Source organism: Euphorbia lathyris, chromosome 1, assembly GCF_963576675.1.
Source record: "Euphorbia lathyris chromosome 1, ddEupLath1.1, whole genome shotgun sequence".
NCBI classification, from domain to species: Eukaryota; Viridiplantae; Streptophyta; class Magnoliopsida; order Malpighiales; family Euphorbiaceae; genus Euphorbia; species Euphorbia lathyris.
The window spans coordinates 5,066,379-5,085,912 of record NC_088910.1 but is presented as its reverse complement, the minus strand read 5'-3'; the positions used below and the strand labels follow the sequence as shown (position 1 = coordinate 5,085,912).

At 37.5% G+C, this 19,534-nt stretch overlaps 1 protein-coding gene and 1 non-coding gene across 2 annotated transcripts; one reads left to right on the top strand and one right to left on the bottom strand.

Annotated features, from left to right (window-relative positions):
• Positions 1-1,094: 1,094 nt before the first annotated feature.
• On the top strand, positions 1,095-3,681 carry LOC136216639 (cytochrome P450 726A27-like). Its single transcript, XM_066003191.1, has 2 exons — positions 1,095-1,958; positions 3,040-3,681. Exons 1-2 carry the CDS (start codon positions 1,095-1,097, stop codon positions 3,679-3,681), a joined length of 1,506 nt encoding a protein of 501 aa, XP_065859263.1.
• A 15,357-nt stretch (positions 3,682-19,038) lies between these two features.
• On the bottom strand, positions 19,039-19,143 carry LOC136215901 (small nucleolar RNA R71). Its single transcript, XR_010682904.1, has one exon. It is a non-coding gene; the product is annotated as a small nucleolar RNA R71 (small nucleolar RNA).
• Between the last annotated feature and the right edge of the window lie 391 nt (positions 19,144-19,534).

Sequence of the window (19,534 nt, the reverse complement as noted above, 5' to 3'; positions counted from 1 at the left end):
TTTATCTTTCAAATTCATGCTTGTGGAGGCAATTGGTTGCACCATAATTTAATTTTTGGCTTTTATATATTTTTAATATATTAATTGGTCTAACTTACGTCTACGTAGATTTTTTTCAGGAAAGAATATCAAGGGAAAACTACTATCTAGGGTGAACCTCATGGAAAACCTAAGGCAAATTAAAAGAAAAATCACAAGGTCATTCAATATTTTAACGTCTATTTTGTGAGCCAATTATAAAGCAGGAAAGTTAGGAATCAATCCATCGTGGAAGCAGTTACTCAATAATGTGGAGAACGTGACATGTGGAAGTAAGCAGGAAGTTACCCCCAACGTCTATAAAAGGAATGAATCACGATGAAAAAATGACAACTCAACACACACTCCAGTAAAACTCTAGCAATTTCTTTCTAGACTTAAGCAATTTTAGAATTCTCAGTTATTTCCTTACTTTCAATTTTCAAGTGCAAAGTCCGTTCATTTTCCCAGTACAATTTTATTTTATTTGTTGTTCTTAATAATTTCTACAAGGTCAGTATCGTTTTGATAATCAAATCCTTTAGAATTTTACGGTCTCTTTATTTTCACAATCGTTTGTTATGTAGGAATCAGAAAGCGCACTCAATTCAATCTCACAGTTCGAGAACACTATAATTCTCTGACCCGCCCCTATTTTCCACAAAAGAACCAAACACATATATGTATAAAAATTATTAATATTTTCTGTAATTTAGTGGAGGCACAAAGGATAAAAATGTAAGTATAATTGACATGTGTCAATATAGGAATGAAGGGAGTATGTCTCTAACAATTGAAATACCGACACTAATTCCACTTAATTAAATTATATTTCTAACAATAATGGAACCCATGTTCAATTTTGTAATAGAAAAATGACCTTTAAATTAAAATATTTTACAAATTTCAAACTAACAAGCTTGCTTCTACAATACTCAATGACAATGTCAACTAGCTCAACATCAACGAGATTAGCATTAAGAACTTATTAGAATTAGTTCATTATGTTAAGTTTTTGAGTATATAATTTGATATAGAACTGAAAAGAACTCATTCATACAATAATTATCATAAAAATGGACCTTGAAATCCCCTCTTTTCTCATCCTCTTTAGCTTCCTCATTTTAACATTAATCATATGGAAGAAAATAAATAAGGACTCAAATCCCCCTTCCGGGCCACGAAAGTTTCCTCTTCTAGGTAACATTCCGCAGTTGCTTGGTGGGCTGCCCCATCAACGCCTCCGAGATTTAGCTAAAGTATATGGCCCTATTATGAGCATTCAACAAGGCCAAATCCCAGCGGTTGTGCTTTCTTCAGCCGAAACAGCTAAACAAGTCCTCAAAATTCAAGGCGACCTATTCAACCAACGTCCACAAGTCCTCGCCGGGGAAATTATGTATTACGATAACGTCGACATGTTATTTGCGCCATATGGAGATTACTGGAGACAAATTAGGAAAATTACGACACTCGAATTTCTTAGTACGAAAAGGGTTTTATCTTTTGGGTCAATCCGAGAAGAGCAAGTGTCAAATTTAATCAAATTGCTTGGTTCGAAAGGCGGATCGCTGGTCAATCTTCCGAGAACCATCTCGGATTTGACTAATAGTATTATGCTAATAATCATATTGGGTAAGAATGGGGAAAGTGAACAAATTTTATTACCTATGTTAGAAAATGTGCAGAATGCAGTAATAGATGGTGCTGTTTCTGATTTATTCCCTTCCTTGAAATTCTTACTTGAGTTTCTAAGTGGAGCAAAGTCAAGAATGAAGAAAGTGCACAAAGAGACAGACAATATACTTGAAGAAATCCTAAATGAACACAAAAATACAGCAAGCTCTACACATAACTTTTTGGATGTTCTTTTGAATCTACAGAAAAATGGAGACCTGCAATTTCCATTAACAAATGAAAGCATCAAAGCAAATATTCTGGTTAGTATTTACTTATGATTATGAAAAAAACATTCCATTCTTATTTGTCACATTGAATCCTGGATTAATTATTATTATTAGGGATAAGCATCAAATTTGATGTTTAACGTTTTTTAAGAAGTGTCTATTTAAATCTAACCTATGTACACATTTAATCCTAACCTTTCTAACCAATATCAATTTTAGTTCTAGTCACCAAAAATTTGAAAACTATGCTTTGACTATTATTTAACCGTTACATTAGAAATTCTAAACAAGTTTGTTCATAAATTGAACCAGTTAAATAACGTCAAACGAGCTTTTTCAAAATTCCATAATGTACAACAAAAATTGATCTTACATAAATTTAAATGATTTTCACTCAAAATGTTAGTATCAAATTGACTCATTGGTAACTATATAAAAAAAAAAGTTATCTTAACATAAAGCTATCCTTTGGTCTGCATTCTTAAAAGTTTGAAAATAGTTTTTGTTGTATTTATTACTAATACATCCCTAGTCATATACTTAGTTTGAAAAAGTCAACTGGCCTTGTAAATTTGAAATATCTAATTTATATCATGAACTTACTTAAAGTGATCCACACTTAAACTTGTACAAAATCTCCTATTATTTTGTCACGTGGACATAGTAGGGTTAGTAAGTCGTTTTAAGTAACTTCGGGAAGTAAATAAGACCATTAACTTTTATGGATAAATAGAGCAATTGAGGAACTAGACCTAGTTATTTTTTGGATAAAGTACTGAATAGCTTCAAAGTTTTATACAAAGACCTAAAGTTCTATGTACAAAAGAATATAAAATACCTAATTAACAGAAATTGACACATTCCAAATCCGCATATGCCCTTTGGGCTTACAGCGTGCACAACATAGGTCCATCTCTCCATGTGTTTTTAATTACTCGAACTCTCGACCGTTTGGTCCTCAAGGACCTGATACCATGTCATGGAACCAATTGAACTAAAAGCTCAAGCTGATAGTTAAGGCCAAATCATATATCTTATATTAATCTCTGACTGATTCCAATGTTCACATCTAAATAATTTGACAAGTATATTAAAACATTCTACCAAATTGTAGGAAATGTTTAGCGGTGGGAGTGAGACAACCTCTAAACTTGTGGAATGGTCAATTGCTGAGATGATGAAGAACACAGAAGCAATGAGAAAAACACAAGAAGAGGTGAGGCGAGTCTTTGGAGATAAGGGAAAAGTTGAGGAATCAAGAATACATGAATTGAAATACTTGAAATTAGTTATCAAAGAAACTCTTAGATTACATCCACCTGCAACCTTGATTGTAAGAGAATGCAAAGAAAGAACAAAAATTGACGGGTACGACATTGATCCCAAAACTACAGTTCTCATCAATGTCTGGGCGATTGGAAGAGATCCAATTGTTTGGACTGAACCTGAAAAGTTTTATCCAGAAAGATTTGAAAATAGTCAAATAGATTACAGAGGTGCAAATATGGAATTACTACCATTTGGTGCAGGAAAAAGAATATGTCCCGGAATCACTTTAGCTATAACTTATGTGGAGCTTCTCCTTGCAAACTTATTATATCATTTTAATTGGAAACTACCTGATGGAATCACACCTGCCAATCTTGATATGACTGAAATTCTTCATGGTACCTTGAAAAGAAAAGAAGATCTTAACTTGATTCCCATTCCATTTTCTCCTTTGTCTCGAGATCAGGTCAAGCAAATTACATCTTGAGAATTCATGGAATAATATGTTAATTCCTTCTTATTTCCGACTTATTGTGTTGGTTTATGTCTTACAAATAATGTCTTGTAAAAAAAAATTATATGATATCTAATGATAGGGTCATTTATAACTCCCTTGGCGTGCAATCGCGGCTGATTTCAGTATAACTCTCCCCCAGTCGAACTCGTTTAATGAGTTTTTCAGCAACCTACAGACCTTGGCAAGACGCCCTTGGTCGAGAGCTTGGAATCTGGCAATCACGACCTGCCCTTGGCTCATCTGTGGCGCACCAGGAATGCTGCCATTTTTGATGGCGAACTCCCTTCAATCCAAAGTTCAGTTAATCGGCTGCAGGGTTTTATCAGAGAATGTAGTGTTTCTTGGCCGGTTACGACTGAACGGCTAAGACCTCCTCCGGAGCCAAATTACATCAAGGTGCGTTGGGTCCCACCACAGGCGGGATGGATCAAAGTAAACACTGACGGTTCAGCCACGGGCTCACCAGGACCGGCTGGTGCGGGAGGGATTTACAGAAATGCGAGAGGTTTCTCCATGGGTTGCTTTGCATTCCCAATCCCAAACTCCTATGCTTTGTTTGCGGAATTAAAGGCTATCACGTTTGCTAATGAAATGGCTTGGGAGAAGAATTGGCGCAAGCTTTGGATCGAAACGGACTCTGCTACTGCGGTTCATTAGCAAACGAACATTCCCTGGTAAATTCGTCAAGATTGGCTCTGATGTTTGGCCCGCGGAGCGTCAATGGATATTAATATCACCCACATCTACAGAGAAGGAAACCAGGCAGCAGAAAGTTTAGCTCGTCATGGGGTAACGGCGACTGATATTATCTGGTGGCCATCTGCACCGGTTTTTTGCAATCATTTTATTTTGGAGGATCGTTGTAATATTGCTCACTTATGTTTCCCTTAGACTACTTCTTTCTTTGTATTCTTTTATTCTTTTTTAATAATATTGGGTTTGACGGGTCCCAGGGGTGCCAACATAGTTGGGATGTCTGGGTTCTCGTCTCCGTCCCAGCCTTCATTCAAAAAAAATGATAGGGTCATTTATAGTGCACATTCATATGTTTGTTTTATTAGTTTTCATATAGTTTTACAACATATCCTAATAATCGACCTTTTAACTAAAAGACCAGAGATAAAAAAAAGTTGAACTCATCCCAACTAGGTTGGCACCAGAATTGCAATTGCCCAGCCAGCACCCTAAAAGTCCATCCTAATAATGAACTTTGTTTAACCATAAAGTGATATTTTTTAGAATCCAATACAAGGTTACTATCTACACATCTTTTCTAAATAAGTATAAGTGTATGCAAAAAAATATCAAATGAGTCTGCATAAACGTTGAAATCATTCATAAAGACATGGTAAGAAAACATGCTTTTTATAGGGAAACTCACTAAACATCAAAAGGTTGCTACGAAAAGGTTTGATTAAAAACTTCAAAACTTCACTCTAATGGAATTAAAACTTCACTCTGAATCAAGTTGACTAAAAATTATAAAAGGGAAGATCAGAAGAAATCGAGTCAAAAGAGACTTCAAAGTGAAGCAACAAGAGAGCATCAAAGGATATAATGCGGATATTAATCCATGAAACGATGTTAAAAAGGATAATCAAATTCTACTAGAAGAGTCGGGCGGTCTGGGACGTAATGGAGAGCATCAAGGGTCAATAACAATGCAAAAGGTGCAAACTATGCCTTTGGGTAGCCAACCCAAAAGATTGTAGGTTTTTGGGTGTGAAAACGCCTAGCTCTTGCATGTTCTTTCTTCATCCATATCTTTAATTAGTTAGGTGGGCCTGATAAGGATAATATAGATAATAGGCACATAATTAAGATAACTATAGATTTGGCCTTCCTCAATTTGAATATTGAATATCTTTGTAATCTCTTGTTGTAACAAACATATCTGTACCTATTATTTATACTTTCACAATCAATAGAAATCATTCATTGAGAATCAAATCCTTTATGGTATCAGAGCTTATTTGGTTTAATAATTTTGTTTCTCACCCTCTCTCCTTCTTTTCGAACTTCTCTCTCTTTCTATATTTTTTCCCACGCTAGTATCCCTACACTCTTAATTCTTAAACAGTCATGGTTGTCAATGGTGATACCTCCAATTCTCTCCCATTCACAACTTTCACTTATCAAATCTTTCAAAACTCACTCACACCAATTTTCTCGTCTGAAAAACGCAAATTCTCCCAATTCTCAAAGGTTATGAATTAGCCCATCATATTCACTCTACACACACTGCTGCCCCAAAACAATTAGCATCTTATGCTGATCATCCAAAATTTGATAATTGGGAATAAAAGGATCAACATGTCCTTATTAGTCTAATAATTTTTCCTCTCTCTCACATGCTGCTATACCACAGATCGTTCGTGCAGAAATGGATTCTGTCTCATGGAGCAAGCTCATAAAAGCATATTCTGTTGGTTATTGATCATAGATACATGATCTCAAACACCGTCTTCATAACCTTCGCTGGGAGAATGACAAATATCTCTGCTTGTCTTCAAAAAGCTAAATCTTTCAGTGATGAACTTTCTTCCCTTCAACATTCGGTGACCGATGATGACCTTGTTGAGGCAATTTTGGATGGTCTAGGCTCGGCCTATCAGCCATTTGCTCGTGCTTTGGAGGCTCATCTTGAATCAATTTCTTTTGATAATCTTACCGGTCTTTACTACAGTGAAGAATGAGAATTGAGCAGAGAAACTTGTTAAGCCCAAAATATACCTAAAAGATCATCAATATTTACATCAATTTTACTACGAATTTGTGCTGTTTATATCTATTTAGCGTACTTTTACGTCCGAATATGTTTCTTTCATGCAAGGTACCTAAATATTTGGTAAAATCCAAATAGGAACGAAAAGAGGTCAAAAACGAAGGAAAACCCTACAAAAGGAGTCAAAGACGATGACAATCAAACGCACCGAAATGAAGACGAGGAACGAAGTTAGAGACGAAAATAATTACTCGTGTCGCGACCGAGATTCCCCATTCTCCATCGCGACACGCGTCACCTAGACACTTCCCCCTTTCGTTCGAAGGTTGAATAACTGTTTCCCCATTCTCGGCCGAGAATTTCCATTCTCGGTAAGTTCAGAAATTCTAGCAGCACAACTTACACATGTTCGTTTTCAAAGAAGCGCGTCCGTTCGATTGGATAAGAACGTCTCTTTATAGCAGACACGTTCCTTAGACTCGACTCTCCAACATCTATAAATAAAGAGTTGATTTCAGAGTTGAGATATGATTTTTTAGAGTTAAGATTTAGTATATAATTAATGCAGAAATTCTGAGTCAAACGATTCAGAGTTAGAAGTTCGATTTTGTAAAAAGCAATATGATGTACACACATTGTTTATCAAATAATTACATACACAGTAGCATTTAGATTTAGATTAAAATCTGTTTATATTAGTTTACATTCTGGTAGTTGACGAACCATCTCTATTCCGAAGATTCAGCGAGAAGATTAAGTAGCGGATCCGACCCTGGAGTCTGACAAACTCTTTGACGAGGTTTGAGGAAAGGATTGACGACCCCGAACTCTAATGTCGTTCGAATGCTTTCATGCTTTTTATTCTCTGTAAACTTTTATCAAATTCATACTTCATCTAATAAAGTTCATGCAATTCAATAAATTTTTATGTAGCACTTTGGTAAATGATCCGAAGTGAGTTCTGGTGTTTTCATTAAAGCGTAGTTAAATTCAATATCTTTACAAGGAAACTTTGTTGAACACTTAGGCAAATTCATTCTTAAGGATGATATGATCGTTAAGTCGGCTTATCGGAAATAAGTATTAATTTGGTTAAGGTAGCAATCTAACCCGACCGTAGGAGGATTGTCTGCGGTTCAAATCCCTTTAATTGAAGGAGTTTATGTTATTACATTTTTATAATTTATACAAAGTTTAAAGTTGTTTTCTTTGCTTAATGCAAACGAACACAATTATTCTCTTATTTTAAACACTAAATGTTTCTGTTTTGTAATTCATACTCAAAACATAATTGATTTCTAACATTCTACATATTCCAACCTAATTCTTATTCTATCAGTCTCAAAACCAATTTCAAATAACGATTATCTATTTATATAAACCTTAAGTCGTATTTAATCTACACATAAATAAGTTTTTGTTGAAAAACGTTTCCTGTGGGATCGATATCGTTTTATTACTACAAGCGAAACCGTGCACTTGCGAAAATTGCTCAACCAGTTTTTGGCGCCGTTGCTGGGGAACGCTAAAACTTTTAACAAAAATTTATATTTTTCGTGTTTTATTTCGAATCTAGGTTTATACATACTTATTTCAACTTTTGTAATTTATTAATTTTAATTTACTAACATATTTATTTTTCAAATTCTGTTTTGAAGGTAGTTTCGGTTCATGTAAGATTTTAAGTTCATGCGCAGTTCTCGAAGTTCAGGCATTCCACCAAAACCGCTATATCCAGAAATTGAAAAGACAATTAAAAAGAAAAAGAAAAACAAGAAAAATAAAAACAAACAAAATTCAGAACCTCAGCCAGAAAATATGGCAACACTTATGGATTACGCTAGGCCAGGAGTGGCCAGTGTAACCTGTTGAAACACCTTTTCCACAAGATTTTGATTTGACAAAATCATCCATGATTAAGAGGCAATTAAATTTAGATACTTTGATTTAATTGTACTAATATGTTTGTTAAATATTGAGTGCAAAAATATATAAAGTAAAGACATGACAAAAGTCAGCACAAACAAAGCTGAGTAGAACGAAACTCAGTATGACAGAATGAAAGCTAAGTGGAGTAGGACTCAGAAGCAAAACGAGGCTTACTAAAGTTGAAGACTTCTTCAGGAGAGGTTAAACAGAACGGAGCTGACCTAGAAGGAACTCAGCATGAACGTTGAATATTCGAAGAGAACAAACGAAGCTGAGTGACAGTCAGGACAGTATGAAGAATCCGTTCACTAAAGGACAAAGTCTGCCAATCTTCTGCACCAATAATTGGAACCTCGAAGACACCTAAAATACTAATTCCAAGAGTCATGGGATGTTGGATTATTGGAAACAGACAACTGGCACAAAAAGACAAGCCAGACGCAAGAAGACAAAACTGTCGCCTGAAGAAAACAGTGAAATGGAATGGCGGAGCAGTCTGAAGACTAACCAGAAATTGTTCCCCTAAAGAGCCGTTTTGGTGTTAACGGTAACAACAATTCAAAGGATCCAAATCTACAATTTCCTTCTATAAAAGGACAATGAAGAACCTTGGATCTGCACTGAAGCATCAAGAGAAAAATACAAAGAGAGAAAATTCTGAAAGCACTCAAATACAAAAAGATCTTACACCCACTTTTCTATTCTCTGTGTAAATGCTAGATTGATTGTTGCATAATCATCTAAAGTGTTCTTTAGCATAAAAAGAACAAGTCTGTGATCAATAGGAATATTGAGAGTGTTAAGCTGAGTGCTTGGTTGTAAGCATTCAGTGGTAGAGAAATCTAGGTGCTGGGTTGTAGCACTTAGTAGGAGTTGAGTAGACGAATAGAGGAAGGTACTCTTGCATATTCAACTGCCTTGTAATTGGTTTGTGCTCTACCGTTAAAGAGCTCAGTATTTGATTCAAAAAGCCCGGAGGACTTTGGGGACTGGACGTAGGCAGAGAGGCCGAACCAGGATAAGTGATACTGAGTAATCTCTGAACTCTCTTTTATATTGTATGTGTTGTTTAATATATTTACTCAGCATATAAATTGCCTAAGCTGACCTTGAGTAAATAAGTGGTGCTGAGTTAAGAAGCTGACCTCCAAGAGTGTCAATTCTCAACTCACAATAAAACAACTTTAGTCAACATCTGACTAAAGCTGTCTTCAAACATATCTCACCAAGCTGACCAAAAAGCTGAGTTAATAAACTCTCAAAATAACTTCCAGTCAGCTTAATTAAAACGCGAAAAAGTTATATTAGTTCTTAACCCCCCCCCCCTTGGAACTAATTACCAGGGACCAACAAGTGGTATCAGAGCTTAAGCTCACTACTCAAAGATTTAACAATCTTGAGCTGATCCCTAAAAATGGGTGAGAATAGCACTCGGTTCCTTCCAGGAAACCAAACAGCACAGATACTCCCTGAGGGACTATCAATCACTAGACCTCCCCTATTCTTTGGGTCAAATTATACATTCTGGAAGAATAGGATGAAAAACTTTATTCAAGCCACAAACATGAGTGCATGGCTTGCAATTGTCCAAGGTCCACATGTGCCATACAAAACTGTTAACGATGAGAAAATTGTTAAAAGTGAGGCTGAGTGGACAGAGGATGACCTCAGAAAATTACAAAATAATGCTTCGGCTATAAACATGCTTCACTGTGCGTTAGATGCTACAGAATACAATAAGATTTCAGGTTGCGAGTCAGCACATGAGATTTGGAAGAAGCTTGAAGTAACCTATGAAGGCACAAGCAAAGTTAAGGAGTCTAAAGTCAATCAACATATGAGACTCTACGAGCTGTTTGAAATGAATGAGAATGAAGACATCTCAGAAATGAACGCAAGGTTCACAAATATTATAAATGAGCTAAAAAGGCTTGGAAAGAACTTCACTGAAGAGGAACAGGTGAAGAAAATTCTGAGAAGTCTGCCTAAGAGTTGGCAAGCAAAGAAAACAGCCGTAGAAGAAGCTCAAGACTTGACTACCTATAAATATGATGAGCTGATCGGATCCCTGCTGACCCATGAAATCTCTATGAAAAACTTTGAAGCCAAAGAGAAAGAAAAATCAGAAGATAAGAAACAAAAGTCACTTGTCATGAAAGTTGACTCGACTGAAGCTGAGTCAACTGATGATGAGGAAATAGCCATGTTCACCAGAAAAATGAAGAAGCTGTTCAGAAGGAATGATAGAAACGGCAAAAGGTCATTTAGAAGAAATGATAAGTATAAAGCTGAGTCAAGTGACAAGTACAAGAAGGACAGCTCGAAGTCTGTCACATGCTTTGAGTGTCATCAAACTGGGCACATCAAGTCAAGCTGTCCCAACCTCAAAAAGGAGAAGAAGGGAAGCAAAAAGGCTATGGTAGCCACATGGAGTGACAGTGATGGGTCAACATCATCCGAAGCTGAGCAAAATGAAACAGCCAACATATGTTTCATGGCAGATGATGGAGCTGACCAATCCCAATCTGAGCAAGCTGACCTCTCTGAAGATTCCGAGCAGGAGGAAAACAACAATGAAAGGTAACATCCTTACTTTTGCTTAGAAATGAAATGGTAAATGCCCTGAGTGATTTATATACACTAACTAAGAAGAGTAACAAAAAGATTAAGGCACTCAGCAGGCGCTGTGATGAGATTGAAGAGGTCAAACTGAGTGACCTCCGATATCTTCTCCAGGACAACTCTGACTTGCATACCAATATGAAAATCCTACATAAGTTTGTCACGGAGGTACAATCTGAGTCAAAGAAACTTAGAAAGGATATCACAATGTTACAGAGTCAAGGGAAGGGCTCAAATAGAAATAAACCCCATGCTGAGTACGCAAATACTAGTCAGCATAAGCAATTTACTCAATGTGAGTGTTGTGGAAAAAGGGGACACACAAAGCATGTGTGTTGGCATAACAAGCGGATTGTCCAATGTGACTTCTGCGGAAGAAAAGGGCATACCACAAAAGTATGTTGGCATGCCCAACACAATAATGCTGACCATACTCAGTTCAACCCATAAAGGGTACCTTTTTGTGATTTCTGTGGTAAGCCAGGCCACACCATAAAAGTATGCCGTCACAAGTTAAAATATGATTTTGCACCTGTTTATACTAACAAGAAAGGACCAAAAAGGAATTGGGTACCTAAAAATGAATAGTTTAAACTGCATGTCAGCTTGACATGCGTGGAGAAGTCAAAACTATGGTATATAGACAGCGCATGCTCAAGGCATATGACAGGTGATGAAACTCAGTTCATCACACTAGAGCTTAAACGAGGTGGAAGTGTAAGCTTTGGAGACAACAAGAAGGGTAAAATAGTCGCCTCAGGTACTATCGGAGGTAACCCAACTATTGAGTCTGTCTCCTTAGTTAAAGGTCTCAAATACAATCTGATGAGTGTATCTCAGCTTTGCAAGAGCGGCAGAAGGGTTGTATTTGATGATACTAAGTGTCAAATACTCGAGGGAAATACAAATGAATTAATTTTAACTGCCCCTCGTGTAGAAAATGTATACATGTTAAACTTAGAAAAACAGTTTTCTAAAAACATATGCTTGGTATCTAAAGAGGACAACTCCTGGCTATGGCATAGAAGACTTGGGCATGTCAGCATGGACCTTCTTGCCAAATTAGCTAGAAAGCAATTAGTTGAGGGATTACCCAAATTAAAGTTTGAAAAAGATCAACTGTGTAAAGCTTGTCAGCAAGGCAAACAAACTAAAAAGTCATTTCATAGCAAAAATATTGTCTCAACCAAAAGACCATTGGAATTACTACACTTGGATCTTTTCGGACCTATCCAGCCACTCAGCTTGGGAGGTAAGAAATTTTCCTTGGTTATTGTAGATGATTTCTCTCGGTACACTTGGATCATCTTGCTGAGTAGCAAGGATGAAACCTTTGAGATGTTTACCACATTGATCAAAAAGCTTGAAAATGACAAAGACCTAAGAGTAGCTCACATTAGAAGCGACAATGGTGGAGAATTCAAAAACCAACAGTTTGATGAATTTTGTGAAATCAGTGGTATTGACCACAATTTCTCCGCTCCTAGAACACCTCTACAAAATGGGGTTGTTGAAAGGAAAAATAGAACTATTGTCAAAATAGCTAGGACAATGCTGAGTGAAAATAGGCTTCCAAAGTACTTCTGGGGTGAAGCTGTTCACACGGCATGTTACATACTGAATAGGGCTCTAGTTAGACCTATACTTAAGAAAACCCCATATGAACTTTGGAAAGGTCGAAAGCCCAACATTGGATACTTTCGTGCCTTTGGGTGTAAATGCTTTATACTCAATACAAAAGACAACCTTGCTAAATTTGATGCTAAAGCTGACGAGGCGATCTTTTTAGGGTACTCAACAAACAGTAAAGCATATAGAGTATTTAATAAAAGAACTCAGGTTGTAGAAGAGTCTGTACATGTTGAGTTCGATGAAATTGACCCTACAGATAAGTTAGCTCAGCCTGAACAAGATGAACCATGCTCAGCTTCCGCTGATCAACCAGAAGCCTATGTGTCATCTATACAGGAGCTGACCCAAGGTAAGCAAGAAATTGAAATATCTTTTGCTGACCAATCTATTCCTGTAGAGATTGTAGAAACACCTCTTCCAAACAACTCAACATTGCCCAAGGAAATAAAGATCCCAAGAGGACATACTGAGCAGGCCATTCTTGATGCTGCCAACAACAAGTTGATGACCAGAGATCAGCTTAGAAAATACCTTAGCAATGTTGCCTTCGTCTCAATGCTTGAGCCAAAGAATTTTGCTGATGCTGAGCAAGATGAATATTGGATAAATGCCATGCAAGAAGAACTCGATCAATTCACCAGAAATGAGGTATGGGATTTAGTACCTAAACCTAGGAATCAAAAGCCCATAGGAACCAAGTGGGTCTTTAGAAATAAGCTAAATGAGCATGGAAATGTGATTAGAAATAAAGCTCGACTTGTAGCTCAAGGCTATAGTCAGCAAGAGGGTATAGACTATGGAGAAACATTTGCTCCTGTTGCTAGATTAGAAGCTATACGTATATTGTGTGCCTATGCCGGTTACATGAAATTTAAACTATATCAAATGGATGTGAAAAGTGCATTTCTTAATGGCTTTATAAACAAAGAGATATATGTTAATCAACCTCCTGGGTTTGAAGATCCAAAATTTCCAAACCACGTTAATAAACTCAAAAAGGCCCTGTACGACCTAAAGCAAGCTCCAAGAGCTTGGTATGAGAGGTTGACCAACTTCCTGCTGACCAGGAACTATGTCAGGGGAAAAGCTGACACAACCTTGTTTATTAAGAAAAAGGGTAAACATACCCTACTTGCACAGATATATGTAGATGATATAATTTTTGGTGCTACTGACGAATCTTTGTGCAAAGAATTTAGCCAACAGATGCAAACTGAGTTCGAAATGTCCATGATGGGTGAACTCAACTTCTTCCTTGGACTTCAAATCAAGCAAGGTAAGAATGGCATCTTTATAAGTCAGTCTAAGTACACCAAGGAAATGTTAAAGAAATTCAGCATGGTAGATTGCAAACCAATATCAACCCCCATGGGTATTGATATTGTCCTATGCAAGGATGAGAAGAGTAAGTCAGTTGATAGTAAGCTCTATCGAGGTATGATAGGTTCTTTACTCTATCTCACTGCTAGTAGACCAGATATTCAATACTCAGTATGCTATTGTGCTAGATATCAAGCTGACCCCAGGGAATCTCATCTAACTGCTGTAAAAAGAATTTTTAGATACTTGTAAGGCTCAGTTGATACAGGTCTATGGTATCCAACCTCAAATGACTTCACACTTATTGGATATACTGATGCTGACTATGGACGAGATAAGCTAGAACGGAAGAGTACTTCGGGAGGATGCCATTTTCTCGGATTCTGCCTAGTATCTTGTTTCAGCAAGAAGCAATCATCCGTAACCCTATCTACAACTGAAGCTGAGTACGTGGCTGCTAGAAGCTGTGTTGCTCAAGTCCTATGGATAAAGCAACAGCTTGAGGATTATGGAGTCAAAACAAAAACAATAGAGATCAAATGTGACAACAAAAGTGCCATTGATCTATCAAAGAACCCAGTCCAACACAGCAGGATGAAGCATGTTAGCATAAGGCATCACTTCATCAGAGATCATGTACTAAAAGATGAGATCAAGCTGACCTATGTGCCAACAAATGATCAGCTGGCAGATATCTTCACAAAGCCCTTGGCACGAGAACAATTCAACACACTAAGGGCAGCAATTGGTATGACAAATCCACTCTAACTAAATCTGTATCGAATAATTGCCATATGAGTGGAACTTTGAATGATTGTGCAAATGTCATGTTGAGTAAAATATCTACTCCTTACTAAGTTTGAAAATGAAAAAGCCACCCTATGCTGAATTGACATATATATTGAGTGATGATACTGAGTAGGCATAAAAGCTGAGTAAACATCCTATGCTGAATAGATAAACATATTGAGTAATCACTCTATGCTGAGTAAATACACATACTGAGTTAATTAGAGATAGAGAAATTATCCTCACAAAAGTTAGGCACTCAATATCGTGTATGCTTCGAATTCTAGCAAAACCTAGTAAAAACCCACTCGCGTAAAAAGAACCTACACGTGTAACCTCTGGCACCTTGGGAAGACGCACATTAAATCCCATGCGCCGAAGATGTCATAAATGACAGAATTTTTGTCGGTTGAACGTCCCTAGGTAAAAACGGCTAGTTAATGATTAAGGGCCGCCGTAAATTTATATAAAAAGTGGAAGAATCCCCACTCTTCATTCCTTACCCCTGTAATCTCCTGAAATCGAACCTCTTTCTCTCTCTAAGAACCTCAAAACCTTCAAAAATGGCTCCCAGCAAAAACAAAACCCCTAAAACTCAAACTACAGACAAACCCACTGACCACGCGGGTCCTTCGACGGAAATAGAAAGGAAAATGATCAAGGTACACTCAAAGGTCAACAATCTGGAGGTTTTAAAATGTCGATGGTTTTCTCCAAGTTTTGTCTCGTCTAAGAAACCATTCTGTGAATGGATCGAGAAGAACAAGTGGAAAGGTCTCTTCTCTCTTTCAGGAACAACCTATCCCAGGTTAGTACGGGAATTCTACTCGAATCTACGTGTTGATGCAGATGACTCTGACTATTTGGAGACCACTGTTAAAGGTCAGAAAATCATCGTAACCCCTGCCTATCTAGCCACATTATTAGATTTACCAGACGAAGGAATTCAATTTAGAACGACAAAGGAGAAAATGCCAAAAGACACAACTGAGAAACTTAAGGGGTTCTGTAAACCCAAAGATCATAAGGGTGAAATACCCAGCACCTGTATGGGTAAGGAACAAAAGATGGTCCACTTCATGCTGACCAACTTTATCTTCCCCAAACTCAGCTCAGCTTCATCCGCATCAAACTTCGAACAGTGCTTCATCTGGCACATGTTGACCTACACTCCGTTCAATCTTCCCTCTTTCTGGTTGGAGCGTTTCAACGAAGTGGTAAGAAACTCCGCTTGGGCTCTCTCATTACAAAAATTATACAGGACAAGCAAATAGAGACGGTGAATGAAACAAGTACATTGGGAAGTGAAATCACTGAAGTTCTACTAGATGGACTGTTATACAATCAACCCTTGAAGGGATACGAAGGAGCTGGAGATGCTGAAGAAGATGAAGAAGCTGAGCAACCAGAAACTGAGCTTCAAAGCTATTTTGCTAAGCTAACAGCGGAACTGACCACCTCTAGCGCAACTGCCAATCCTGAGTATGCTACGTCTGCTGAATTGCAAGACTGCTTTGCCAAGCTGAATGCTGAGCTGACCAAATCAAGTCCACCCGGCAATGCTGAGTTTGCCACCTCTGCTGAACTTCAACAATGCTTCACCAAGCTTCATACTGAGCTGACCAGTACACGTGACTTAGTATCCTCCTCTTCTCAGTGTACTATTGACCAATTAAGTGAAGCAGTCAGACTACTCAACATCGACAGAGCCCAGATGGATGTTGATCCCATCTCCAACACTAAACTCATGAGCTTTTCACAAGCTATCATGAAGGCAATGCGCATCAACAATGTCCAGCGCATGTTTTATGATTCTGCTCTGCTGAAACTGTTCCATCAAGCTCCTGCCTGAGCAAATCTCATGAATGCCTCCTCAGCATGATCAGTAGCTCTCTTCGGGTTCCTAGGCATATCCTGCAGCACGAAATGAAACTTTCCTCTACAAACCCGATGATGGCAAAACGGGGGAGACAAGTCAAGGAAGAACTTAGCGTCAAGGAGGAATTCAGCCTGCAGGTAATGCTTCTGGAAGCAAAGAGAAAGAGAAAGGAAAAGGAATTGCTCACGCTGATCACTCAGCTCAGAAAAAGAAGAAGTAGAACTTGCTTATCAATGTCTAAAAACTTATCCCATTATCCTATCTTTGAATGTTGTTTAGGTCAATGTGCTTTTTTCTTGTTTCAGTCAATATGCCTTCTTCTTGTTTAGATCAATATAACAAGTATTAGTTTCCTTCCTGACCTGACTAATAAAATTTGAACAAACAAATCAAGAAGTTAAAAACACTCAGTATACATTAACACTAAAACAACTTATGCAATAAACTGAGAAACAACATACTTCTAATATTTTTGAAAAACTGACTTCAATCCAGACTAGCTCAAAACTAAAACTGAGTCAGTATATACAAATGTCTTAAGTCTAATTAGATCTTGGAAGGTTTAGAATTAAGTTAAGACAATATGTGTGCAACCCTTACGGGGGAGTCATTTCAAAAATATCAATCATAGGGTAACTTATAACTGAGTTCCATAATTATGTATTTTGCCAACATCAAAATGGGGGAGTTTGTTGAAACACCTTTTCCACAAGATTTTGATTTGACAAAATCATCCATGATTAAGAGGCAATTAAATTTAGATGCTTTGATTTAATTGTACTAATATGTTTGTTAAATATTGAGTGCAAAAATATATAAAGTAAAGACAGGACAAAAGTCAGCACAAACAAAGCTGAGTAGAACGGAACTCAGTATGACAGAATGAAAGCTGAGTGGAGTAGGACTTAGAAGCAAAACGAGGCTGACTAAAGTTGAAGACTTCTTCAGGAGAGGTTAAACAGAACGGAGCTGACCTAGAAGGAACTCATCATGAACGTTGAATATTCGAAGTGAACAAACGAAGCTGCGTGACAGTCAGGACAGCATGAAGAATCCGTTCACTAAAGGACAAAGTCTGCCAATCTTCTGCACCAATAATTGGAACCTCGAAGACACCTAAAAGACTAATTCCAAGAGTCATGGGACGTTGGATTATTGGAAACAGACAACTGGCACAAAAAGACAAGCCAGACGCAAGAAGACAAAACTGTCGCCTGAAGAAAACAGTGAAAGGGAATGGCGGAGCAGTCTGAAGACTAACCAGAAATTGTTCCCCTAAAGAGCCGTTTTGGTGTTAACGGTAACAACAATTCAAAGGATCCAAATCTGCAATTTCCTTCTATAAAAGGACAATGAAGAACCTTGGATCTGCACTGAAGCATCAAGAGAAAAATACAAAGAGAGAAAATTCTGAAAGCACTCAAATACAAAAAGATCTTACACCCACTTTTCTATTCTCTGTGTAAATGCTAGATTGATTGTTGCATAATCATCTAAAGTGTTCTTTAGCATAAAAAGAACAAGTCTGTGATCAATAGGAATATTGAGAGTGTTAAGCTGAGTGCTTGGTTGTAAGCATTCAGTGGTAGAGAAATCTAGGTGCTGGGTTGTAGCACTTAGTAGGAGTTGAGTAGACGAATAGAGGAAGGTACTCTTGCATATTCAACTGCCTTGTAATTGGTTTGTGCTCTACCGTTAAAGAGCTCAGTATTTGATTCAAAAAGCCCGGAGGACTTTGGGGACTGGACGTAGGCAGAGAGGCCGAACCAGGATAAGTGATACTGAGTAATCTCTGAACTCTCTTTTATATTGTATGTGTTGTTTAATATATTTACTCAGCATATAAATTGCCTAAGCTGACCTTGAGTAAATAAGTGGTGATGAGTTAAGAAGCTGACCTCCAAGAGTGTCAATTCTCAACTCACAAGAAAAAAACTTTAGTCAACATCTGACTAAAACTGTCTTCAAACATATCTCACCAAGCTGACCAAAAAGCTGAGTTAATATACTCTCAAAATAACTTCCAGTCAGCTTAATTAAAACGCGAAAAAGTTATATTAGTTCCTAACCCCCCCCCCCTTGGAACTAATTACCAGGGACCAACATAACCAATAGTATCGTTAGACCCAGAATCACCGCAAACCAATTTGAAATTAAGCCAACATTGCTTAATATGTTGCAAAATAATGTAACATTTTATGGGTTACCTAACGAAAATCCTAACACCCATTTGACAAATTTCTTAGAAATTTGCGACACTTTTAAAATACCAGATGTGACTGCTGAAGCAATCAAACTTCGCCTCTTTCCTTTCACTTTGAAGGAGAGAGCCAAAGAGTGGTTAACTTCTATGCCAGGCGTAACATTTGAAACTTGGGACCAACTTGCCCAAGCGTTTTTATCAAAATATTTCCCTTTAGCAAAAACCGCAAGAGTCATAAAAGAGTTAACATCTTTTTCTCAAAATGATAATGAAACTCTTTATGAGGCTTGGGAACGTTTTAAAGAACTTCAACGTTTATGCCCACACTACCATTTTCCCGATGCACTTTTAATGCAAACATTTTATAATGGATTAAATCCTACAACTATAGGTTCATTAGATGCTATGTCGGGAGGGTTATTTATGAAGAAGACATCAACCCAAGCAAGAGAACTTTTGGAGGAAATGGCAATCAACAGCAGTATGTGGCCCGCAGAACGTGGACATATACCAGTGGCGAAACCATCATCCTCAACCACATCATCCGTTAAAGGTATAGTGAATCTTGATCCAGTCGTGATGTTACAAGCCCAATTTTCTACCTTATCGCACAAAATTGATAGGTTTATGGCACCGTGCGATGTTAATGGTAATCCAATCCAAACGGATCTGGATTATGAAGGTATGAGCGAGATTGAACAGGTAAATTTTGTCGAATGGCAAA